General features: G+C 58.3%; 1 protein-coding gene across 5 annotated transcripts; it reads right to left on the bottom strand.

Moving 5' to 3' along the window:
* Nucleotides 1-1,165: 1,165 nt before the first annotated feature.
* Nucleotides 1,166-25,425, bottom strand: LARGE2 (LARGE xylosyl- and glucuronyltransferase 2). Of its 5 annotated transcripts, none has more exons than XM_065636322.1 (16): nucleotides 25,355-25,425; nucleotides 19,507-19,666; nucleotides 7,741-7,914; nucleotides 7,187-7,443; nucleotides 6,696-6,778; nucleotides 6,285-6,408; nucleotides 5,584-5,755; nucleotides 5,304-5,408; nucleotides 4,925-5,037; nucleotides 4,685-4,810; nucleotides 4,377-4,532; nucleotides 4,096-4,259; nucleotides 3,534-3,812; nucleotides 3,046-3,192; nucleotides 2,730-2,925; nucleotides 1,166-2,615 (listed from the first exon to the last, which is right to left on the bottom strand). In XM_065636322.1, exons 3-16 carry the CDS (start codon nucleotides 7,838-7,840, stop codon nucleotides 2,418-2,420), a joined length of 2,220 nt encoding a protein of 739 aa, XP_065492394.1. In that variant the 5' UTR covers nucleotides 7,841-7,914; nucleotides 19,507-19,666; nucleotides 25,355-25,425; the 3' UTR covers nucleotides 1,166-2,417. The 5 variants fall into 5 exon arrangements, with proteins under 5 accessions (XP_065492394.1, XP_065492398.1, XP_065492396.1 ...); XM_065636326.1 differs by having other exon boundaries at nucleotides 4,096-4,253; XM_065636324.1 differs by lacking the exon at nucleotides 25,355-25,425 and adding an exon at nucleotides 21,627-21,645.
* Nucleotides 25,426-25,443: the final 18 nt, after the last annotated feature.

Here is a 25,443-nt window from a genome sequence, read left to right as displayed (position 1 = left end):
GGCGGTTGCCTCCAGCTGATGCTGCCCGGCAGAGGGCACGTGGAGACCAAAACGGAGCTGGGTTTATTCCAGGTATGGAAATGCTTGTAGGCACGTTTATGGCTAAGGACTGGCCAGGCTGGGAAGGATTATCTGACAATGATGGTGCCCACTCCTCCTGCTATAGGCATGGCAGTACACCTTCCAAAATACCAGCAGAGCCAGCATTTCTGTAGCCAACTAACCATTAAAGAAATGCCCAGGAGAGGCCTGCTCCATCATGGCACTGCTCCATCTCTGTGTCTCTAGAAAAGAGCACTTGCCTAGATCTTGTCTAGATCTGATCTAAGTCTTAGAGCAGAAGCAGAGCGATATTGGTGACCTTTGGCTGTATTAAACAAATCTGGATGCTGGGGATTGATCAGATGGAGCTGCAGCTGGCTTCACAGTGATTAGTAACATCTTTCCAGCCCTTTCCCAAGCAAAACCTCAACACCTTGCTCCTGGTGTACCACCCCTGTCCTCCTCCCAGCAAGTGTGAGACTAGTGGCTGGTGTGGCCTCAGAGCCAGTGTCTATTCCCGTCCTGCAAAGCCAGGGCTGTTCAGCGGGGGAGCCCCAGTCAAGTCCTGCCGCCCGCGTGGTGGTGAGAGGAAGGTCCTGTGGGTCAAAGCGGTCAGCTCGGCACGCAGGTCTCGGGGACAAGCCCTGGCACCGCCAGAAGAAAACACATCTCTTCTACTTGGGTGTGATTAAACTGACTGCATGCCTAAGCCGCGAAGCCCCAGGCTCCATTTAAAGGTTGCTACCTGCACAGGCAACCCGCAGACTCAATCCCACCGCAGTCAGCAACCAACAGCCCTTTTAAAGCTGGCAGGGGGCCTGCCCTTGGTGACATGGGCACTACTTTTGCCTGCTGCTGCTCCGGGCTCCCTAACTGTCCCACTGTGGGGGAAAAGGGAAAAAGGCTTTGAACGTGCCAGGCAGAGTGAGCCCAGCGATGCCCTTCCCCAGCCCAGGCTCAGGCTACCCCTGCATTGCTCTCCTTCCGCTACCTTCCCTCCAGTAGACAAGTGCAGACTCACAGCAGCAAAAAAATTAATAACCAGGAGCTGAAAAAGAATAAAAAAGCTTTAATTTACAAATTAAATTAAAAAGAGAGAAAAAGGAAGAGGCGCTTGTGCCCTTTCCATAGCCCGCACTTTGTATGGCTCCACCACGGACGGAAATCGACACCTGCACAGAGCTGGCTCTTGCAGCCCAGAGCAATGCTAAGGAGAGAAGAGCAGAGACTGCAGCAGCAACTGGCCTGGAGAACCTCCAAGGCCACCAGCAAAATCATCCGGGAGGAAGAAAGGATTAAAAGAAAAACCCCAGACACCCTAATCATTTAATTCTTGAGAGAAAAGTATTAAATAATTTAAACAGCGTGAGGAAAGCAACATATCCTCTGCGCTCCAGTGTGTGATAGCGGTGGAACAGTGCCTGGCCAAGCTGCTCCTGGCACGGGGATCCGGCCACAGTGCTCGGCTACGGTCTTGTCCAGTGTCAACCACAACCCTGATTGTCGAAGGCAACGTCTGTGCTGCCAAGTGCTGGGGAGGAGCAGGGTGGTCCCCTGCCAGGAATTTCTCCAAGTGTGTGCTGGCCCACGAAGCTGCTGTTCAGCCCATCGCGATGGCTCCCAGCCCTGCCCTGTGGGCACTGCCAGCCCCAGGATGAGGCCCGTCACTGGTACGGCTGCTTCCAGCCAGGAGGCACAGACCCCCTTCCAGGAGCTCACTGCTGGGGACAGCAGCCAGCCTGTCCTGCTCTGGGTGACTCCCACACCACCAGTACTGGACCAATCCAGCTAAAGACTTTGCATCCATATGGATGGGGAGTAACAGTATTTCACCCTGTTAACCGGCCAACCTCAGTCTGAGCTTGGACCTGGTCTCCACAACTCCTGGTACTCCGTGGTCCCACCTCCCAGGATGCTGAGAAGCCTCCTCTGAGCCTGTTCCACAAAGGATGCTCTGCATCCTCATCTCCCACTCACCAAAGCCCCAGAGTGGTGTGCAGAGGACTGGGACCTGGGAGCAGCGAGGAGAAGCAGAGCAGGTTAAGGTAGAGCTCCCAGGACTCTCAAGGAGCCAGGCCTCAAGGTGAGATGAGCTAATGAAAGCTGAGAATCCAAATCTGCTAAAACAGGGGAGGGAGGAGACCCTTTCCCCTGGCACAAGGAGGTTCCCTGTAACACAGGAAGGCTGCTGCTCTGAAAAAAACCCTTGGCCACGCCACAGCAGCTTGACCTGCAGGCACTGCCTGTTCTTGCAGCTGGCATCTCCCATTTGAGCTGTGGGCATCCCATCGCTGGGCTGGAGAGGCTGTGCTACCGGCTCGGGTCCTTCAGGCCAGGCTGCAGTGGTGGGCCGGGGCTCCCACTGTCCCCAGGCATCACAGGCTCCTCTCGGCAGTGAGGTATTTGAGCGCGGCAGCCCCGTACCGCCGCGACAGGTCCTGGTGGAACTCCTCGCGCAGCGTCTGGAGGCAGCCTCGGTACCCTGCGCTCAGGCGAAACTTGGAGATGTCGAAGCTGGGGGCGTGGGGCATGTGGATCATGAAGGCATTGGGCAGGACCAGCAGCTCATACTCCTGGGGGCAGAGCAGCAGCCCCTAGCATCAGCATCAGCTTGGTGGTAGCAACACATCACTGCCCAGCCAAGCCCCCCCATCACCCAGCGGTGCCAGGAGCAGCCCCTCACCCACCTGTGCATCCAGCTCCATGATGTGGGACACCTTGTTCCAGCCGAAGCCCACAAACCTCTGGTCATACTTGGGGCAGTCTCGCCTCACTACAACGTAAGGCTCGAAGTCTGGCTGCCATGCCACGCGGTACGGCACGGTGGCCGTCCGCCACTTGGCATAGTCAGTTGGGGCATGGCCTTTTGGCCACACATGGTACCTGCAGGGAGAGATGGAAATGGGAGACTCCCTGAGGCAGGCAGAGGTTTCAAGGGGTCCTCTGAGCCAGCTGCCCCAAAGCCCCAAGGCACACAGGTACAAAACTGGCTCCAGTCCCTACCTGAAGGTGTAGAGAGAGCCCATGTCCAGCATGGAGAGCAGCTCTGCTTTGGATTTGGGGAAGGTCAGGCGGTAGTGCAGGGTCTCAAAAGCTGGCACGATGAGAGCTGCCTTTCTCTGGGGCAGCTCCAGCTGCTGGATGGAGCTCCTGTGGTGGTAGGAAGGGTGTGAGGTCTCCCTGTCTGTGAGCCATGGCCACAGCTTCCTTCCTCAGCCTCTCCAGCCTGCCCACCACTCCAGAAGGGTATTAATGAATTTGGACACTTTGTAGGGGTGCCATGCAGGGGCAGAAGGAACGGGGCACCCCTCACACCCATAGCTGCTGCTTCATCCACTGGCAACCGACAAAAGCAAGGGCAGGATCCCAAGGTTGAACACAGAGGCAACGGTTTCTTCATGTTGAGAACTGCTGCCCACGGCATTTCCTGCAAACCCTGGTGCCTGGGGAGCCTGGCAGGCTGAGTGAAAGCCGGCTGCAGAAAGCCTTACCTGAGGTAATCGTAGAGGCCATACATAGGCAGGAAGTCAATGTCCGTCAGAAAGACATATGGTGTCTGCGTGTTGGCCAAGGCCACGTTGCGCAGGAGGTTGATGGGGTAGAACTGCCCCTCCTTGTAGACGATGTGGTAGGCGACGTTGCGGCGGGCACTCAGCACCTCCGAGGCCTGGGCGTAGCGCAGGAACTGCTGGGCCTCCGCGTCCGACATGTACAGCGCCAGGCTGATGGGGCCCGCCCAGTGTTTGCAGATGGCCTCCAACATCTGCAACCTGTGAAGCAGAGGGCACTGCATGAGCAGGAGACCTGGCCTGTGGGAGCTTGGCCAAACCCAGACCTGGGCACCTGCCAGTAAGCTGTGTGCCACCTGAGCCCAGTTCAGAGCGAGTGGGAGGAATTGCTGCTCCCAGCTCAGGGTGTTCCTCCTCCCTGCAAAGTGCTGGTGTGAGGGTGAGGAACATGTGTTACGAGATCCCTGGTGGCTCCCAAGCTGTGTAGCCACCCCAGAGGAGTGGAGGTGCAATCTGACCCCACACCAGCCCCACCAGCAAGTACCTGTCCATGGAGAGCTGGGCCACGAGGGTGACATCGGTGGGGTCTGGAAGGGCCAAGAACTCATATTGTAGGAAGAACAGGTGGACACGGTGCTGCATGAGGTGCTGCCGTCGGAAATCGTAGCAGGGATCATCCTCATCCAGCTCCTCCAGTGCCTGCTGCAGCTGCAATACCGCAAAGGTGAGGGAGAGCAGGAGCCCGGCAGGGAGCTGGGGCATCTGCCTGGGGTCTCTGAGCTCCCCAGGCTCTGGGGTCAGTGGCAGAGTCACAATCGCTCTCACCTGGTTGCTGGGTGGGCTGGGGAGACTGGCACAGCCAAAGAGCTCCCGGCGCAGCAGGTTCCCGTCGTACTCCAGGAACGTCAGGTAGAGGTTGCGGAAGAACTCCACGTGCTTGTTCTTCACCCGCAGCTTCTTGGGCGAGTTCCAGTGGATCACCTTGGGACAACGGTGTGTCAGCCCAGGGAGGGGAAGTCAGCAGCACACAACGCTTCCCAAGTCCCCAGACTCCACGCTGACTCCTCCAGACCTCCAGTGCATGTGCTGTACTTCAGGCCCTCCCTAGCCTCCAAGGCAGCAAACCCACCCACCTTGAGATCTGAGACCTCAGTGTAGCACTGCTCCGAGCGGGTGTGATCAGAGAGCTGCACATTCCAGAAGCAGGGGAGCCGGTACACCAGGGCTGGGTCCTGCTTTATCACTGCATTAAAGATGTCCTAGAAGAGAGAAAGGCGAGTGCACAGGTAGATGAGGAAGACAGCACAGACCCCCATACCAGCAGTGCTACGGGACTGCAGCAGGGCCAACCACCCCGGCAGAGGGACCATTACCTGATCGGCCAGCGAGGTGGAGAGCATGCTCATGAGCTCCCGCTCTGCCGTCAGCCGCCACATCTGCTCCCAGCCCAGGCGACGCAGCCGGTCAAGCAGGAGCAGGATCACTCCTGGGTGCCGGCAGGAGGGCACTGGGTCACCCAGGGAGCACCCAGCCACTACAGAGCTGGAGCACAGCAGCCTGCATGCCTTCAGCCCCTGGGACGTGCTGCTTCTCGGCACCCACCCACACGACCCCAGGATGCTGTAGCAGCCACCTCATGCCCACCAGACTCTCCTGCCTCACCTCAGCCTTCCCCAGCCTCCCTGTGCAAAGTGTCACCTCAGCTGGATGCACCATCAGGCTGCAGGGTCCACCCCAGCAGCCCATGCTCACCCGTGTTGAAGCCACGTCCCAGGGCTGGCCATGGTTTGTGGTTTTTCCAGAGGTTGCCCAAATACCAGTCGCTTTGGTTCTCCACTAGCCCGATCACCTGCTTGTCTGAGGAAAGAGAGGGATGTGGATCTAGCCCAAGCTGCAGGTTCAGAGGGCCCAAGCAAACCCACTGCACTGGTGTTGTGGCAGACGGGGACCACCACCCTGAGGGGACAGTGGGCTCACAGTGCCTAGGGCCCTGCCAGGGCCCCAGCAAGTCCCAGGGGCACCCCGTTCTCACCAGAGAACTTCCCAAAGACAGCCCAGAGCTCAGCAATGTCGGTGGCAAAGGTGATGTCGGTGTCCAAGACGATGACCTTGGAGAGGCTGGAGGGCAGTGCCTTGGTAAGTGTCAGCTTCATCAGTCCGTAGATGCCAGAGTAGTGCTTGTTGGGGATCCATGACACCTCCGGCTGCAAGGCGACACAGCCTCAGGGCTGCAGACGATCATGCCCTTCCCCTGCCCCGGCAGGATGGCTGTGTGCGCGTGGTACCCCATGCAGGGGGGCACAACAGAGCTGTGGAGCCAGCAGAGCCTGGAGCATCTTCTCCAGCTGCACCACCAGCAGCCACACAGCTCTCTCCCCAGGCCCTTCATGCACTTAGTGGCTGCATCTCCCTCTCCTTCACTCTCACCCTGGCGTGGCTCTTCCTCCAGCCACCAGAACAACCCCCACCCGAACCCCAGTGTTTCAGTGCTCCGGGGGGACCCAGCTCTGCCGTGGAGGCAGTGCCGCCCCAAGGGGCCTCGCCACCCCTCCAGAACGAGCCCTGTGCCCCTCTTCTCAGCCGGACCAGCAACAAGTCCAGAAAGGGGAGCAGGTGAACAAAGGACCGGTAGAAAGAGTGTTAATAAACCCCCTCCCACTAACCCCTCTCTGCTGCTCCCCTTGGCCCTCTGGGCACTGGGTTGGGACACGGCAAAGGGGGGTAAGTGCCTGCCTTCAAGTCATCGGCGTTGTAGAAGCTGACGTGGACGGAGGGCACCATCCAGGACTGGAAGAGCGTCTGGAGGATCTGGTGGGCCACTGAGTCTGTGATGAAGTGGAAGTGGAGGGGGTTTTTCCTGCCAAGGGCAAGTGCAGCAGCACTCAGCATGACGGTGGGAGGAAGAGTACATGGTCCCCATCCCTCCCACCCCTGCCAGGGGAGAAACAACAGCTGATGAGGCAGATGGAGAAAAATCAGCCATCTTGGGAAAACAAATTCCCCTCTGGCCCTCTAAGCAGTGGCACAGGGGGTAGGGAGAGGCCCTAGCACCCCTCTCCCTCAGCACTGCCCCTCCAGCAGCCTGCAGGAGCTCATCTGGGAACCCCAAACCAGCGGGCCTCTGGCACAGCACCTCCCCATTACCTGTGGAAGAGGATGGATTTCACCAGGGTGACCACATCCCGGCTCGCGTTGTGCCCAGCGCACACAATGGCAACGTGCAGGAGCTGCCCAGAGACAAACAGTGCCTTTTGAGACTGGACACCCCACCACCCCTTGCAGAGGGCTGTCAGCTCCTCCATGGGGCAGTGCTATGGGAAGAGACTCCATAACCCAGCCCTTCCCCTGGGGAAGGAGCCCCAGAGAGAGGTGGGAGACCCTCAGCTCAGAATTGGGGACCAGGAGTCTGTCTGCCACTCCTGTCTGGCCTCCCTCTCTGGAGAAGCAAGACACCCTCAGCCTCCAACTGTGTCCCATTGAGCACCATGGAAAACCAGTATGAGGCCCCAGCACGGCCAGAGCACAGGGCGAGCAGTGCCAGGGGGGTTGCACATACTTCCATGCTCAGTCAGGGCCCCAGTCTCCCATTCGACATCCCCAATCCACCACATCACTGTGCTGGTGCCGTCACCCACCTCACACTTGTGCACCATCCGCTGCTTGGGGCAGGCCGTGCGGTTGCCCCTCTCGCCCGCAGGGGTGTCCCCATCCTCGGCAGAGGTCCCCCACTGCGGGCTGCCGTCGCTGCCCTCTGCCTGCGCCTGGCCAAGCTGCAGACGGAGCTGCTGGTTCTCCTCCTCCACCCTGCGCACCCGCGAGGCCAGCGCCTCCCGCTCCACGTCCCGGCTCGGCTGCTCACCCAGGCAGGGCGGCAGCAGGAGGAAGCGGCCGTCTGCGGAGAAGACACGGGGCATGCGACGGGTATGGCAAGGCAGAGCTTAGCCGGGAGGGATCAGGTGTGGATGGTAGGGCTGAGCCCTCACTGAGAGGTCCCAGCACACCCCACGTGTGCTCAGCCAATGTCACAGCCCTGCTCCCCTGACCCTCAAGGATGCCCCTGGAAATGCAGAGCTCAGATATACCTGCAGCAACTTGCATGGCCACAGAGCAACAACCCCAAGGCCTCAGCCTTCCCTGCCCACCCTCTGTTGGGGACCGTCCCTTGATCTGAAGAGGAGGACCCACTCACATTCAAAGCTGCCCACGAAGAGGTAGAGCCAGGAGAGGAGGACGGCCAGGGTCACAGTGGCGAGGAGCAGCTTCAGCTTCACACGCCAGGAGCGCAACATGGTGTGCTGGCAGGACAGGGGCAGCGAGGATCAGGTGGGCAGCCCGAGCCTGGCTGGCCCCAGCATCCTAGAGCCTGTGAGGGATACAGAAGCGGAGAGCGCAGTGTCAGCAGCAGCCCTGCAGCCCACAGCCAGCTGCCTCCGCATCCCCCAGCAGAACATCCTGTCTCCTGCTCCCTCCACGACACCGCCTGGGTGAGCGCAGCAAGACAGACGCCCTTCATTTTTCCAGTGACAGCCTGAACCAGTCGAGCCATGCTGGGGCATCTGGACCCCCCCAGGGCCTGCCCAGCTGCTCTGCTGTGGCTGCACAGCGCTTGGGGAGCCCTCAGACATGGGAGGAAGAAAGAAGGTCTCCAAGAGGCTTCACTCCAGCTCTGAACCTTGCTCCTTGCCATCCCGCAGGCAAGGCGGGGGAAAGAACGAAGGGCTCCCCGGGGAGGCGAGAGACCCTGAGGTGGGTGGCAGGGCAGGGTGGTTAATGGAGCCTGCCCTTGAGAGGGAGCGCAGGTCCCTCCCCACCGCCTCCGGAGGCTGGAGGGGCCCAGACTGCTCTTGAGCTGCAGCCTCAAGGACACAGCAGCCTGGGGGGGTGCACAGCCCTGGCGGAGCCAGGTGAGGAGCTCCCTGGCTCCTGCCCTCCCACCAGCAGGCTCGGGGGAAATCCTGCACGCAGGGCTGCCGCGGGCCAAACGCCTCCCTCACCGCTCAGAGGCATCTGCCCCCACAAAGTTTGGTGGAAAAATCCCAAACACTTCATGAAACTTGCTTCCTGGCACTGCTGGCTCAATGGGCCGGGTTAGGGCCCCCTGGCCCCACTGCCCCCACTCGCACCACCCGGGCTGTGCTGCTTCCATCCCTGGGTGGCGGCGGGACGCGCCGCACCAGGCACAGCACCGCACTCCGCTCCCCGGCCGAGCACAGGGACAGAAAGCCTGTCTGCAGAGCCCTGCCCGAGATCCCACCCAGCCACGGGCCCAGGGCAGGCAAAGCCCCCACAAAGCGAGGCAAAGCCCCCACAAAGCGAGGCAACACCAGCCTCTCACCGCAGGCTGCCCTTGCTCCGTGCCCCTGCCCTCAGTGCAACATCTGGAGGCTCAACAAAAGCTGCTGTAGGGATGAATGGGTCGGATTAGGGTCTGCTCCCCCCTGCACAAATCCCACTGGAGTCCATTGATGTGCAGATGCCCATGGGGCCACCAGCGCCTGGGGGCTGAAGCAGGCAGCCTGGGAGGACATCACCCTGAGCAGCCCCTGGGGCCAGGGTGAAAACGCCTGCTCACTGCACGCATTACCTGCTGAGCACGGATGGCAAGCTCACCAGGAGCAAGGGACACGCAACAGCAGGTTCAGGCTCTGCAAGGGCTGGGGCAAGGCCAGCCCGAGGGAGCACGGCCACCCTAACGCACTGGGGGATGCAGCTGAGCCCCCGTGGCAGCACGCACGGCACGTGAGGGCTACACTCCTTTTCTTGACAGAGAAGGGGTTCTGCCAGCACCACAGGTCCCCGGCATTGCCTTGCTCGTCCACTCTGTAGCGGGCCGAGCACAGGCATGGCAGCCAAGAAGGAGCTGATACACGAAGCACACCAGACCCAGGCACCCCTTATTGCTGCCACGGCCATAAGCTGTGGTGGACCTGGTGAGGTCTCTGCACACTGCTGCCAGCCTGTCTCCCTTCCCACAACCTGATCTCCACTGCTTCTGCCCAGCCTGGGCATCCCCAAAACTTTGTGTTGAACTTGCTGGAGGAGAGGTGGGCAGTAGTGCAAGATGAGGGAGCTCAACCGGCACCAAGCTGTCCGGGAAGCTGAAGGACAGGAAAGGGACTCTTAACACAGAAGAAAAAGGTGGAGGCACACAGCAGCACCCCTCCTGCTCCTGCTTGCCCCTGTGGCCCCTCTGGGGGGGCCTCAGTGCAGGGAACACCACACTGTCCCCAGCCTGCATGTGAGCATGCTACCGGGACAGGCTGGGACCAGCAGCAGGCCAGTTGGCAAAGACCCTCCCAGAAGCACCCAAGGACTCCATCCACCCTCCCGTAGCACACCCACCCCTCCCGCCATCCCTTCTCCCCCTCCTCACCTGGCAGCTCGCCTGCCCTCCAGAAGGTGATCTCCTTACCTGCCTTTCCCCTTCTCCTCCTCCCCGGGCGCCTCCCCAGCCGGCGGGCAGCCCACTGCCGCTGCTCCCGCCCGGCCTGCCGTTCCCCGTCCTCCCTTTACTCCTCCCTTTCAGATCTGACACTTCCCCCCCTCCTCCCTGCTCCCAGACCCAAGCTCCCCCCGCACGCCCCGCGCTGGCCCCCCTTTCGGAGGAAGAAAGAACAAACAACACAAGAGATTAAATTCGCTTTCTACTTAAGAGCCCCCAGCTCCAGCAGCACGGAGTTGCCCAAAGTAAGTCGGGGAGGAATCCGCCCTCCCTCCAGCCCCTTCCCACTCCTGGGCCTCAAATATCCCTCCTTTGCTGAGATAACAGAATCATCGGAATTATTTACCCCCTACCCAGCACCTGCCTCCTCCTTTCCCGAGGCAGGTGCATGAGCCTTTGTCCACACAGATACTTGGGGGGTTTGGAAGGCAGCAGACACCACCTCATCTCCCCTCCGCGGGCAGAGGGGCTGCACAGCCAGCCCAGGATGCGAGCATGGTAAGAATGGGGTGCAGTCCTTGCTACCCAGAGAGAGGAGCTACCAGCTGGGTCTGAGCGATAGCCTCTCAGCTGGACAGGGTGCAAATGCCACTACAGGTGTGAAAAAGGAAGAGCTGCGCCCCGATTTCCCAGGCTTGTTCCAGCCCCACCAGCCCAGGAGGGCACGGCTCCCCGAAGAGCGCAGCGTCCCCCAGACCTGCCCAGCACACCAGGAGCAAACGGGATGGCAGCCGGAGGAGCGGGAGGCCGGGGCTGGGAATGCTAACTATGCAGAGACGGGCTCTACCTGCAGCTCCCCCGGCGCCCGGCCCCAGGGCTGGGGAACGGCAGCAGGTTCCTGCCCGGGGCTGGTGGGGAATGAGGAGCCCCCTGCCCTCCTGCCTGCCTTGGCGGGAACCTGCTGGAGGGTGCCCGGAGCAGGCAGGGTGTGCTGGGAGGAGGCTGCCACCGACAGCAGGCGGAGCGATTAGGATGCAAACTGTCTGCACAGCAATTTAGATGAAACATAAATGGCCCCCCACTCCGTAACCCGAGGGCGAGCTGGGGCAGCAAGCCCCAGCCTGCCTCGCAAAGGCAGAGCAGCGCCTGCAAAGGCAGCCCCTGAGCCCCAGGGCAGGGGCAGGCCGGGTCTCCACCCAGGCAGCACTGAAATCACTGCCTTGGGAGACGCATTTACCTCCCGCTCAGGCAGCTCCTGCTTGCCCTTGCAGAGCCCCGGTTACAACAGGCTCCTCCACAGCACCTTTCTGCCCTGCCCAGCCCAGCCCCGGCAGGGGTAGCAAACCCCAGGGCTGCCCCACTCCTCCCAGCTCATGGCTCCCCAGAGCAGGAGCCCCCCGCTTTGCTCCCCCACCTGGCCCTGGGGCACATGCGGCTCAGCCCTCAGGACTGTCCTGTCCCAGGCCGTGGTATCCATCACCTAACAAGTGCTCCAGCTGAGGCATCCCAGGCAGCACAGGGTTTACCCAGCTCCCGGGGGAAGCCCAGACCCCCTGCCAACAGCACTGCTCCAGGGAAGGAAACCACCTCCTGCTCCCCTGACCACCACCACCTCTCTGCACGCTCTTCCTGCCCTATCTTGCTTACTCCCTCAACGGAGGGCCCGGCCCCAGACCTGGTGCAGGGAGACCCAGCCAGGCCCTCCCAGCTGGGGCAGAAGCAGGCAGGCTGCTGCTGGGGGAACACAGACAAGGTGGAGGTGTTTTAGGACATTTATGGAGGTGGGGAGGAGATGGCAAGCAGGAAGGCAGCTACACAGCTTCTCTTCCCCCATTAAACATTAAAGGCACAGAAGGTGAAGGGCAAGGCTGGAAGCAGCTCCCAGGCAAGGGGCACAGGGGGGTACCATGGCCATGGCACACATGCAGGTGTCCCGGGTCTCCAATCCCTGCCGCCACAGCGCTCAGCCTCTCTGTCCTCCCTCCTCAGTCTCCTTGCTTGCGCCAGACAAGCACAGCCAGCAGTAAGATGAGAGGTTTACCAATACTGCCGGTTTGCAGCCCCAGCACAAGGATGCAGGGCTGAAGTGCTGTTCGCGGCAGGTTATCCTCCCTCCCCCACGCTCTCCTCGGGAGCACGGCACCTCCTGCTTCAGCAGGGATCAGGGACACAGCAAATGGGACAGAAAGAGACAGCCAGGTCCCCTCCCTCACTGTGAGAGGCTGATGGCAGACAGCGGGGAAGTGACACCAGTCTCTCCTCATGCCCGGACTCCCTGCCTCCAGTGACGGCAGGGTGATAGCCAGGGGACAGGGAGTGTCAAGCCAGCAGAGCCAGGCAGCTGCACAAACATCAGGTGCACACTCACACCAACCTCTGAGGCATGGGCAGGAGCCCAGGGCTGGCTGCCCGCCAGCCACCCCTCCATGCACAGGCAGCCTTCGCTCCCGGGGCGGTGCGCCCACCTGGCTTGCCCCAGACCCCCAGAGCTGCCCACAGGCTGAGACTCCTCTGAGATTCTCTCTTTTTGTAAGAGCATGGCTCAGCCCAACTGGCCTTCGCTCTCCGTGACTTGGTGACTATCAGGTGAGTGGTTAATGTTTAGGCAGAGCTCGCAGTGGGAATTTTCCCATCACATCAGCATGTTCCCCATCAGCCCTGAAAGCACAGAGGGGAGCAGCCCTGTTTTCTGGCAGGGAGGCCTGTGGCAGGGTGGGCATCGTAGCCTGCTGTCGCTCACAGAGCTAAGGTGCACCCGCAGAGGGGATGCTGCTGCACAGCAAGACAGTCTGCAGGTCACAGGGACAGCAGCGCTGAGGGGCACAGGGACAGCCCCAGGCTTGCGGCCCCCCCAGCCATGTCCCCCAAGCATTACAAGTCCCCAGCCAGGAGAGGAGTGCTGTAGGTGACAGAGACTGCAAATCCTTCTCTCCCAGGTCTCATTTTTAGAGCTGGGAGAGCAGCAACATTTTAGCTGACCTGCTTAGGCTGCCTCAGCAGGAGCAAAACACAGCAGCTTCCCAGCTCGCAGGAGGTGAGAAAGGGCCTGACAGCTGTGGTGAGAGCTACACAGCAAAACGGGAAACCGAGAAAAAGCACCACACTTTGAAGAAAGGCAACTGGGGACGATCTCTTTCGCTCTTACAAAGAGATGGGAGGGGACAGGTGGGTTCCTCGTTCAGCAGGTCACCTTTAAAGCACGTATCACAGCACTCATCTGACAAAGTGCCTTACGATTTGGGGTCACCTCCCTGCCCAGGGCTGAACGGCTGCCACTTGAGGGGGCTGCCCCAGCCGGTGGATACCACACAGGCAGCGCAGAGCAGGGCAGCTGCAGGAATTTACAGAGGCGGAATGGAATTTGGCCAGGAGAGCAGGATTAAAACCCCATGCTCCGGATTACCACGCCACCCCTCCCGCCCCAGTCTTATGATAAGCGAAAAATCAAGTAAGAATTTCACCTTCGTCTTTCCCTGGAAAGAGCAACCTGTGGTAAAACAGTCTCCATGTTGTGGAGATGGAATCAAGCAGCAGCAAGAGTCAGATACCAGCACATGAGCCATAAAAGGAGGAAGCGTCCCCATCTCCCCACTGCCCCCAGCACCACCAAGCTGCAGAGAAAATCCCAGAAAGGTGAAGATCCTCCTGGGCCAGCAGTCAGCTGTGCCTCAGTTATGGCTCATTCTTGTGCACCACGCTCTCCTCAGGCCCATAAGATTATCAGTACGTACAATTCTGCTGCTCTAAGAGTTCAGGTTTTTCTTGGGCAAAGGTCACACTTAAAAGCCATCTTCTCTGACAGAATCACAGCACTTGGGGAAAGAGGAACTAACAGCCTCTGAAGGGTGTTAGTTGAAGCTCTGAGCTTGGCTGAAGCAGGGACTTTCGTCACCAGACTGTTTCCTCGTTTCCAGAGGAAACAAGCAAGTTCAGGCTGGGTCTGACACGGGAGCATGCCTCACCGCTTACCTCTCCATGTCTGAAACCCCAGGAATGCATCAGGGAGCAACTCTTGGCAGGGACTCCAGTCACAAGGCCCTGCTAGATACAGTCCACTTCTGCAGAGCAGCACTGCAGCCAGTCCCCCTGCCCACGACCGGGCACCGGGTTCAGCTGTGCAGGGCAGGCTGGGGAGGCTGGTGCCACAGCAGAGCATGCAAGTGTTGCGTAGGAGGCTTAAGCCCACTTTTGCATCCTGCAATGCTTACAAGTTGGGCAGCTGCATCTTGTCACAACTCTAAGGCAAGGCAAGAGGGGGCCACCCAGCTAGCAGCCCTGCAGTGTGGCTCTGGAGCAGACCACCTTCCCCCAGCGCTCAGCCAGCTCTATGCCCAGCGTGCCAGGCACAGGATGAAGGAGTATCCTATATGTCTGTGCTGGTCATGGTTCTCCCACTGAGCCCCTGCTTCTGCACAGCCTGCTGGAGTACACCAGCCCTGCTCCAACTTGGCACCTGGAGGTGTTCCCAGTGCTTCCTTGCCCCCATGAGACCCTGCCACGTGCTGCTGAGACCCCCCCCAACAAGCTCACAGAGGAGATACCTAGTTCAACATATTGCTTCCAGCTTTACCTTCCTGGACTACAAGTTGTTTGATGCCAGGAAGATAATCAGCAGGTGAAGTATTGCCACTGACTGGCCTTTTTCTGGGCCTGACAGAGCATAAGCCTGACCCAGGACAGCTGCCCTGACACTGTCGAAGAGGCTACAGAGTCCTGGATCAAATCTCTTCCACACAGCTAGGCACAGGAGGGACCAAGCCTGGGCACTGTACAGGAGCACTACAAGAGGCAGGAGGCCCTCGTCTGCCTCTTGAAACAGAAGAGGAGCAGCATTTGGGCTGATCTCTAGCTCCCTTCCCTCTACCAGGATTAGGTTTCTAATATCTGCATTTTTGCTGACGTCCGTGCTGCAGCTAATGGCCAGCTCCGAATGCATTAGGTTCACCGTGTCCCGGTCTCTGGATTTGCTCTGGGCATCAATACCTGTTCACCCCTGCTGTTTCCTGATGCTTCCACTGCTGCAGGCTTGCAGCAGCAGTTCCTGGGGTCAGAGCTGAGAGGCAACAGCAGGGTCAGCAGCCAGGAGCTCCTGCTCCTTCCCACGGCAGTCTGCAGCAAGCCCTCTGCCAGCTCCAGCACTGCCATCAGCACGGCTGGAGCACGCGGCTGGTGCCGTGCCCCGTACAGCACAGGGGTGGGAATTTAACCCTGTGAACTAGCCATGTCTTAAGTTTCCAGATAGCAGTGCCCATGGGTAGGGACTGACAGGAGATTTCCTGTCTATCCGCCCCCGGGGCAAATCTCCTTGCTCCGCTGAAACGCTCTTGAACAACCTGCACCAGGAGCTGCTCCCTGGTGGGACAAGGGGGACCATATCCCAGTGCACCCTGACCAGACCTAACAAGCTTGAGGAGTCTGCACCAATCTCATATAAATTAATTAGGTTAATCACAGCAAAAAAAGGAGGCAAAGGGACTCCAACAACCCCAGACCGGCACTCTGCCTGGAGAAGTCCACAAGAAGCACCACACCATCCTCCCCGCCACCTCTGGGACAGTGCCAGGTCACGGCTCCGAGCCAGGCCCCCAGGTGCCCGCCGAGCATTGTCACCAGCAGAGCTGGGTAAGTGGTTTCAACTGAACAGTTACTGATTGAAAACTGCAGTTTCCAGACAGCTCAGACCTATTTGGTACTTCATGACAAGTTTTGGACAAGAACAAAAAGCTTTGTTTTCCAAGCAGAAAGTCTCATTTTGCATTGTTTTGTTTGAAATTGAGCTGCGTTACATTTAAGAGAAAATATAAAGGGTCTCTCAGACTCATCTGTGTTGATTTTTTTTCCTCCAGCTTTTCATTTGGGCACTAAATCAAGCAATTAATTATTTGTTCAGCTCTGCTCTCGAGCATCACGAGCCAAAGGGCCGAAGCAGCTCTGCCCAAGCAGCAGCGCTAAGGAGGGTGTTGGTGTTTTCTGGGCTGCAGGCTCCAGGCAGACCTCAGCTCCAGCTCCCTCGAGGCCAGCAAGCACTCGCCGGGGCAAGGAGATCACGGCCCTGTGCGAGGGACGGCAGGTGCCCCACTGAAAAGGCAGCCGCCCACGCTAGTGGGCAGCAGTTCAGGACACACAACCAAAAGGTCACAGCCGCTGCTTGAAGGACATACTAGGAGCAGGGCTTCCCATGCAAACTGCCCTCCACAGTGCAAGCACGTCATACCAAGGTCCCTTGCTAGCCCCGCTGGAATGCGGCACCGGAGCAACTCTTCCAGACACCATTTCTCCCAGTGCCAAACTCTACTCTGGCAGCCTCAGCGGCACCAGGCACACACACAGGGCACCTGATGAGGAAAGGCAATCCCTTCACTGCCCCTGCATGAAAAGCAGCTGTGCCACAGGAGGCTGATGCTCACCGAGAGGCAGAGCTCATGGGTGCAGCCTGGTGCCTCTTCCACCAGGGACTGGCCCAAACTGGGAGCTCTGCTCAAGCAGCCACTCCCATGTATTCCTTGCCCAGAGCTATTCCTGGCACCGATGCCCTCAGTGCCCAAGCAAGGCTGAAAGCAGAGCACATCCACAGAGGAATGGAACAACTGCACTATAAATAGCAAACGAGAATGGCTCAGGACAGACTTTAAAAAACTCAAGCAGCAATAGTGTCATCCACTCAGGGTGCTCTGGGCATTTTGTAAGACCTGAAGTGATAGTGGAGCTACAGAGAGGCTTACGCATTGCAAATAAGCTCTGAGAACATTGTGGAGGAAAAACTGCTGGCTGGGCTAAGAGAACTGCAAACATATCTGCAAAAACACACGTGGGACATCCTGCAAACTGGAAATGAGTTAAAAATGGAGGGGAAGTGGATCCCAGAGGGGAAGCGGATCCCAAATCCAGGAGGTGGAAATGAGAATGTTCCCAACACCCAAACTCCTTACTGACCATTCCCAGCACTCCTCCCCTCCTGCTGCTCCTTGTGTTCCCATCCCTGGGGCTTCTCACACTGCTGAGCTAAACCCTGAACTCCCACACTGAAGGACAAAGACAGGGAAGAAACAGCATACCTCAACTCAGCCACTAAGCAGCAGATGAGCGGCTCAGGACAAAAGCTCATGTCTTCTGCAATCCACAGCAACCTCTGTGCAGCACCCAGCCTGCCCCAGGAGTGGGACAAGAGGCATCAGAGCTCAGCCCAGCCTGTGACCATCAGGGTCAAGTTCTCCTCCTACCTCCAGGAAGAGTCTATCCTTCCCACCACACACGTTCTCCCTAGTCCCTCTTCCCTGCCGGTGCCTCCATCTGGAACAGCAAAGACTCCGCCTTACCCTTCACACTGACAGCATATGTCCTATAAAGGGATCTCAGCCTCCACAGATGAGGACAGGACCGGCCCCACGCAGCACTGCCAGGCACCAGCCTGCCGCCCTCAGCGGGGAGCCCCGCGCTTTCAGCAGCGCTGCAGCTCTGCTCCCTTGGGCGTATGCTGGGGACCAGAGCACAGGCCAGGCAGGTGGGAACTTGGGGAGAGATGTGGACACACAGGGAAGGCGCGAGACCTGAACTGAGTTGCCCAGCATATAAACACACATGCACATACATGTACAGGGAAGCAGTTCCTCCCTCTGACAGAAGAAGGGGGTTTTTGGTCAGAATAGGAATATAGCACTCAAAAAACCCAGAACCAAGGCACCAAACCCTTGCTTTATTGCTCCTGGAGCACCAAAACCAGCCAGGACAAAAGAAGTGAAGACAGCCAATGCTGACTACAAACCCACCTTGAGAATTTCAGAAGCCCACAGCTCCCTTCCTTCCTCTCCCATGGCTCTCCTGTCCCCCCTTGCCCTTCTTCCTCTGCACAGAAAGCAAGAGGAGAGGCAGAAGTCTCAAGTCTGGCTGAGTTTCCACTCCAGGCAAAGCAGCTCGATAACAGACTGGGCAGGATGTGAGCACCCGTTGAGGAAGAGGATTAGTAACCCCCTAATCTGCACATTTTGGAGTCTAAGCACTTTACTGCACTCACTAATTAAACCACAGAGCGCAGAGATTGCCAGAAGGGGGAGAACATGGAAGAAGGAGGAAAGGAAACAGAGGCTGTGGCTTAAAGGCTGTTCCTTGTGGCTTAAGTGCAAGGAGTGTCATTGGGTAGGGATGTATTTCACCTCGAGTGCTTTATGCCAGGGCTGCTGAGCATCCTGTTGCCTGTCCCGATCCAATCTGAAGCAAGAGGAAGAGGAACCTGTGCAATGGCCTGCGGATAGCAGAAGAGGGAGGGAGGAGATCCAGCAGACAGAGTGAAGCTTTACCTGCGGCAGCCTCACCTGGCCAGCCACAACTCCCCTGCCTCCTGAGGAAACAATACAAGAGCCAGGCTGCCTTTTCTCCTCTCCCAGACCTGCCTGCACAGAAGGGCCCTGTTCAAGTGCTTATCTGGCTCCAGGCTGGGGAGGGGCCAGTGCTGCCCTGGCACCAAGCAAGACCTTAATCTCTGCACCAGGCTCCTTTGGCGCTGCCCAACCAGGGAGCCTTTCCTGGCATAGGTAAAGACAGAAACCCTTTATCACAGCCCATGGCAAACAAAACAGTTCAAACAAAGGCCCATTTCCCTCAAGCTCTGTTCAGGCCTATGTGCCTGTGCAGCATGCAATGGGGACAGCCTTGCTCGGGAAGTGATCCAGGCAGTGGGGACAGGAGCCCCCTGGGCTGCAACACGCCAGGGTTCACGGTATGGGGAGCAGGGCAGCTGGTGTCTGGGAACAGGAGTGCCGGGGAAGGGCCTCACCTCCCAAAATGCTCTGCCTCCAGCTCAGCCTCATCAGACCGAAGCGGGGGGTGCATGTGTGCAGGGGCAGCCTGTCACTCCAGCGTCCCTCCTTTCCCTCGCTCCTATTCTTTGGAATTCCTCGCTTCTGTTTGCTTTGTTTCAGCCCTCAATGAACAGGAAGAAAAGGGAAGGAGCCTTGACAAATCCGATCAAGGCGCAGACACGCTGAGGCTCCCTCCTGCTGACATGCCAAGCCCTGCACTAATGAGGGGCAGAGGAGAGAGAGGCGGCCACTGAGAACAGTGGTCCCACAGAAACATTGGTGTAAGGGACAGAGGGAAAAGAAGCTGCTAGGGCAGAACAACACCAGCACAAACCCCCAGCCTTCAGAAGGGGGTCTTCCCATTACCCCTGGCCCAGGGAGCTTGTTCCAGCTCCCAGACACCTACTGCCCGCTACACTAAAAACAGGCAATAGACCATTGTAGCATTTGGGGAGAAGGATACAAGCATGCACATTGAAGGGAAGTTCAAGTGAAACAGCCATAGAGAAGAGACCACACTTTGTTCCACAGATTCATGCGGGGAATCTGGTGTTTACCTCCAGAGAACTGGGCCACAGGGGCTTACACGTGCCAGTTTTGTCTCCAGAACCTCCCCACAAGTCCTAAACACGTACATGCCCAGTAGAGAGGAAACCCCCAGAGCCATGACCTTCTGCCATGCAATTATCCCCAGTTTACTGATTTGGGTACAGAAGCACTAAGACAGGAAGGGAGCAGGCACATGTAAACTGTCTACTTAACAAGCAAGATAACTAACCTTTGAAGGCTGCCAATGTTGCAGGGGTACTGGGAACAGCTGGAGAAGCTGGCAGGGCCTGGTGGCTGCTGTGAGGACCACCGTTTAACCACGGATTCTCAATTTGAAGGGCACATAACACATCTCAGCTGTACTTGAGGGTTTTGGAGCCTGCTGTCACCTGAAACCCAAAAGACAAACAGTCACGTGAAGAGCTACTGCGTAAGAGAGCTGTGGGGACAGGCCCCTGCACAGCCAAGGGTGTCATAGATGAGCAGCACCCAACACCCTGCTCCTGTCCCTTTCCTCCAGCCTGTTACAAAGCACAGCCCAGTGTCACCCAAGGCTACCCAGACACCCCACAAGAGAATATCTGCATGCTGCATGTTCCTAGTCCCAGATCATGGCACTGCCCTGTAGCGCATTCCCCATCCACGCAAGGAAGACTCTGCCAGCACTTCTGGGGCCACGTGTAAAGCCACGGCCGCCGTGCTCCATCGCAACACGTGAGTCCTCACACTGGCTCTTCAGCAGGACAAGGATCTGGGGGAGGGATGCAAATTCCCTGGCCCCTCCCAAACATGATAGCAGCAGCGTTTAGCTTCTGAGGCAATGAAGGGATTAACTATCATGTCCAGTAACCTGAGCCCCTGCGACATACCCTGGGCAGTCCCAGGAGGGGAGTCGAGAGAGTCTATCCAGATAGATGCACAACAGGGAGAGAGAAGGGATACAGGCAGAGGAGAGGCAGGCAAAAACCACCACACAACTTGCACTGCAGAGAGCAGAGCAGCCTGCACATGTCACTTGTTCTCAAAGAAAGAGGAGATCCTCCTTCTCTGCTGGGATACCGCCAGCAAACCCCTTTCCTCCAGCTGCCATGGAGTTGGGCACCCACACCCTACAACAGCAGGCTGGAATGAATGAGCCAGTCTCTCAGGAGGCTACAGGAATTATCACCTCTTTATCGCGAGAAAGCCCAAACCAGAAGCACAGAGCCATGCAAGTAAGTTGGGGTAAAGGAATCAAAGAGGAACTGGGAGTTTTGATTTAAAGCCCCTCTATCCACACATCATTGCTCCGAGATGCAGGAGGAACAGGACCTTCAAAGCAGGTAAAACTTACCAAAACCATCTTTCTGGTCTGTCCCACCTGTTTTAAAACCCCAAACAGAGAAGTAAGTGTGCAGCATGCTGGGCACCAGCCACACCACAGCAAGTCCCAGGTCAGCCTGGCACGGCACAATATGAAACAAGGGAGAAATCAATCCCAACAAGGGCTAGAGATAAGAAATACTTTACAACAGCTGTTCACCTGAAGAGTGAAACCCACTCCAGTCCAGTGAGGCACAACTGCTCAGCAAAACCCTCCTCCAGCAACAAAGCCTGACACTACTACTGCTTTGTGAGTCTCCCACAGTATCTAGCTACCAGGCAGCAGCCAGTGAGAGAGGACAGCTATGGACAGGAGGACACATATCAGTAAATAGACATCAACTCCCTCCATCATCCCTGCTCTACTCAGCCTGATCTGCCAGCTCCCACCTCAGATTAGAGGGGTCTAAGCGGGGAACCTCGAAGATAGATACTTCTGAAGCAGGGGGAACTGGATACGAACCAGGGTGCCAAATCTGCCTGGCACACATCACCTTTGCAGTCACAACCCTCCCTCTGGTGCTACCAGAGCCCTGCATTTACAGGGAGCAGTTCAGCAGGTAAAAGCCAAGTCCCTAATACTGACCTGGAACAGAAAGCAGAAGATAAATAGTTTCAATAGCAAAGAGCTGGAAGACCAAAGGCACCTTCAGCAGAGCTAATTGTGAGTGGGGACAGCCAGGCATGTGCCTGCCACACACAGCAGCGCTGCCCAGTGGCATCTGCCACAGCATGGCCGCCAGCATCACTGGGAAAGCAAACTGGCCATGCACAATGGCAAGAGCCAACTCTCCACAGTGGAGCCCACGTCCACTGGCCACAACCCAGCCACCATCAGTTACTTACACGGCACCACACGCAGGGCCTGCAAGACCTGCAGCATGGTGGGACCGATCTCCAGGTCTGCTGCCTTCTGCAGGTGGGGTCAGGGGAGCTGGGCTGAGGCTAAAAAGCAGATCAGCAACCACAAGCCGTTGCCCTGCTCACCCAAAAGCAGCTGCAGTGGGTCCTCTCCCTCAGGATCCAGCTGCATCTCTCCCTTGGAGTGTTTCCACTAACCCAGGCCACCAGAGAACTGCATGTCCAGAAGATTCTTCCCACTGCATCACATGGTTATTAAAAGATATCGCCTCTCCCTCTCAGCCTTTAGCACAGGCAGATTCAGGATATGACAGGAGAGACGTTGCATGTTGCACGTTGCCAATGAATCAGGGAAGGGAGTTATCCAAGTAACAGCCTGGGGTTCTAAATGCTTTTCTGGAAAAGGCATCTGGAGGCAGGAGGCAGTCACTATCTCACAGCAGGGCTCTGCACATGTTGTCAGGAAGCCAAAAAGAGTCTCCATCCTGAGATGCCAAGTCTCAGCTAAGCCGGGAAGGGCAGGGGCACCCTGACAGAGAATGGCAACAAAATGCCTTCAAGTCAAAATGCTCATTAAAAGGCCCCTTAAGCTTGTTTGACCTGGGTTTCCCTTCCCCTCAGACTACCGCTTCAAGCGATAGACCTGTCAGCAGCACTTGAGGAACTCAAGGACTACACCACCAACATCCCCTGCCCACCAGTGCCTTTCCAGGTCCCAGAAGGGCTGTCAGAGATCAGAGGCGCGAGCTGCCAGCACCAGCAATGCCATGCTCAGAGCTTGGTGTGCTTGTCTCCTCATTTGGACTGAGATTTGGAGCTCTCCTGAAAGGTGTTAGCCTCCAGTGAGATACTGTGAGTGAATCAGGCCTCCCATTCTAGGCAGAGCTCATGTGTCAGGGACTAAAATACTCCCTCGACATGCCTCTGTCTACAGGTTATTTGGAGAAAGTCACAATATATATCCCTAGCTATCCCAAAGGATTGGCTGAGCTCACCCAGGAGAAAAGAAAATAGACAGGCACACGACAATGTGGGCAGGAAGGAACGCTCCAAGGAGAGAGGGCCAGAAAGGCCCATCCCACACCAGGACTGCTCCTTTCCAACCACAGCTGGAAAGGTCCACATCCCAGACCTTAACACTGCCAGACTCCTTCCCTTGCAGTGGAAGGGCAGAAGGAAAACTGCCAACCTCCCGAGACGCAGCCACACTTCGATATATCATGTCTATTCTACCACATCCTGCTCCCCAGCTCTAACACTAGCAAGCGCTATAAGAACACGTCCTCATCTACCCCAGCACCCTGGTTTTGAGCAAGGCTTACTTAGGATGAGCTGCCTCAGACCCACGGCAGTGCCCCGCCTGGGGTCAGGCTCCCCAGAAATGGTTTGGTCTTGCAGATCTGAGCAAAGAGGGAGACACTGGCAGACAAGCAAGCTGGACTTCAGCACCGTACCCACTGATGGGCTGGCAGAGTGTTTGCTTTTTTTGGTGTGCTTCTTTTAATGCCATTAGTGCTGAGCCTGCACCCCTCATCATCACAGCATAGGAACTATTTGGCCTCAGTTACAGTCAGTGGATTTCCAGTAAGCACAAGCCCTCAGCACCCAGACTGGCAGTAAGTGCTAAGAAAGGAGCTGCTCAGAGAGCTTTCTGGGTACAGACGAGAGAGAAACGAGCCCCTCAGCCCAGCCTTTCACCTCCTACTCACCTCCCTGCCACTGTGGGCACCATAAGCCAAGGCAATTTAAGTCTTGCCCAATCTCATGGTCTTTCTGCTGCCCTGAGAAGCCACCCCTCCTACAGCACTGCCTTGCAGCATATTTACCATAAAAAGGCAGCATGATGCTACTCAAACTGTCCTCCAAACTCAGTCACTGCAGGATGGAGATGAACAGAAAGGGAGGACAGGACAGACAGCGGGTGGGAGGGAGGCCAGGGACAATGGATGAAGAGGAAACATCTGCCAAAAAGCTTTTTGCTGAGGGAGAGAACCTCACTATCTGGCTATGCTGTTCAGAGTAGACCAAGTACTTTATGCATCAAGCTTCACCTCTGACTGAAGACAAGGTGTCTTTGGCAGTCTCCTAGGCAGCTGGCTCTCAGATTGCTGTCTGGCAGAATCAGAGCTTCTCCTTGAAGGAGAGCAGCTCCAGCAGTCTGCACTAGATATGCCCCTAGAGCCACCTACCACCAGCAAGCTGTTCTCCAGACCTCTGTCACAGGCTTCAGGTGCTCTCTCACCCACCTTGGTCCTTACACTTAGCAACTCAGCCACCGTGAAATTCAGAGGAGCTCACAAGTAGCACTGCGTGTGAATGGAAAGTTGTGTCTAATCCATGCGATTTTGATTAAAAAGGTTTGTTTAGCGCCAGACTGTTTGCCAGCAGTATCTCGTGCCCTTTTTGAACTCAGCCTGCTGGAAAAAAACCCTCAGGGCAAGGGGGGAGAAGAGCAGAGATCAGAAAGGATAAAGTGCCTGCCCATGCAACTGTAATTCTTGCAGAGGAAGCTGCAGGCGCACACTGCGTCCATTGTGCGGAGGTAAATGGACAGGAGGAAGGAGGGGCAGCTTGGCAGAGCTCTGTTTGCACTTGGGAGACCTGCGAGAGGCCATGAAATACCCTCCTCACCCACCCCGCTCACCTTCAGAGGTGGGGCAAGGAGGCTTGCAGCTGTACCCATGTGCACCACGGCCGATCTTTGCACCGCAAGGTGTGCCGAGGGCCAGGCCCAGCTCCGGGAGCAGCACACAGCCGGGAGGGGATGGCCGGGCTGCCTCTGCACACGGTAACTCTCCCGGCAGAGCAGAAGGCTGAGCTGGAGCACGGTCTGTGCAGCTCAGCACCGCTCGGTGCGGCAGGGAGGGTCTGCGGGACCGAACGCAGGTTTGAGCCCCCTCCTGCAACAGGCTGGAGCCTCCCACCTGTAAGCCGGGGGTCATGCTTAAATACAGTAAAGCCTAGAGCGTGGCTGTGCAAGTCCCGTGCAGGCTCCGGGGAAGAGCCGGGACGCGCTGACGGCACAGCCCGACCACTCCCGTTCTGCACCCCGCTCTGTTCCCAGCGCTCCCTCCTGCGACCCCCCGGTCCCGGGCAGAGAGAGGCGCTGCCACGCACGGTCACAGAACACCGCGGGGTCGGCAGGTCCCCGTCCCCACGGCTCCCCCAGCCTGTTCCAGCCCCCGCCCGCGGTTCGCAGACCCTCGGGGCAGCAGCTCCTCCTGCCCCGCACCCGGCACGGAGCGTTCGGCCTCTGAAAGGAGCAAGGCTGCCCCTGCCCGCACGGTCACACCCTGCGCTGCCCGGAATAGAGCCCTCGCCAGGGGCAAAGAGGCGGCCCCCGGGGACCGACCCAAACACGGTCCCCTGGTGCCCATCAGAGCAGCCCCCCTCCCCTCGGGGGGCACAGGCCGTCCGGTCGGAACAGCAGCCCCGGCACGTCGGTCCCCGCCGGGTGAAGATGTGGCAGCCGCCGCTCCAGACGCCCACGCTCCCTCCCCATCGCCACCAGGAACTTTGTACCGGCGCCGCCATCGCAGCCGGCAGGTCCCCCGAGCGACCCCACGCCCGCCCCCCGGGGGGGCCGGCCGGTACCCGCCACCCCGCCGGGCACGGCGCTGCCCGCCTCCCGGGCCCACGCGTGGGCCGAGCCCCGCCTCGCTGCAGCGCCCGAGGAACGTCTCCCTCCCGGGGCTCCCCAAAACTGACCCGCACCCCGGCTCCCCACCCTGCGGCAGCCACGTCCCCGCTCGGAACACCTCTAGCCCCAGGGGCCCTCACAGGCCGGCAGCCCAGCCCCACGCAGGCTCCCCTCGGCCCTCACAGAAGCCGGTGACCCCCAGCCCGCCCCGTACCTGCCCGGCCGCCGCCGCCGCCGCCGCTCCCGGCCTTTTAACCCCCGACCCCGCCGCCCATCGGCCGCTCGGCGCTCGGCCGCCGCGCC

Source organism: Caloenas nicobarica, chromosome 5 (assembly GCF_036013445.1).
Source record: "Caloenas nicobarica isolate bCalNic1 chromosome 5, bCalNic1.hap1, whole genome shotgun sequence".
Lineage (NCBI taxonomy): Eukaryota > Metazoa > Chordata > Aves > Columbiformes > Columbidae > Caloenas > Caloenas nicobarica.
This window is presented reverse-complemented; position numbering and strand designations above follow the sequence as displayed.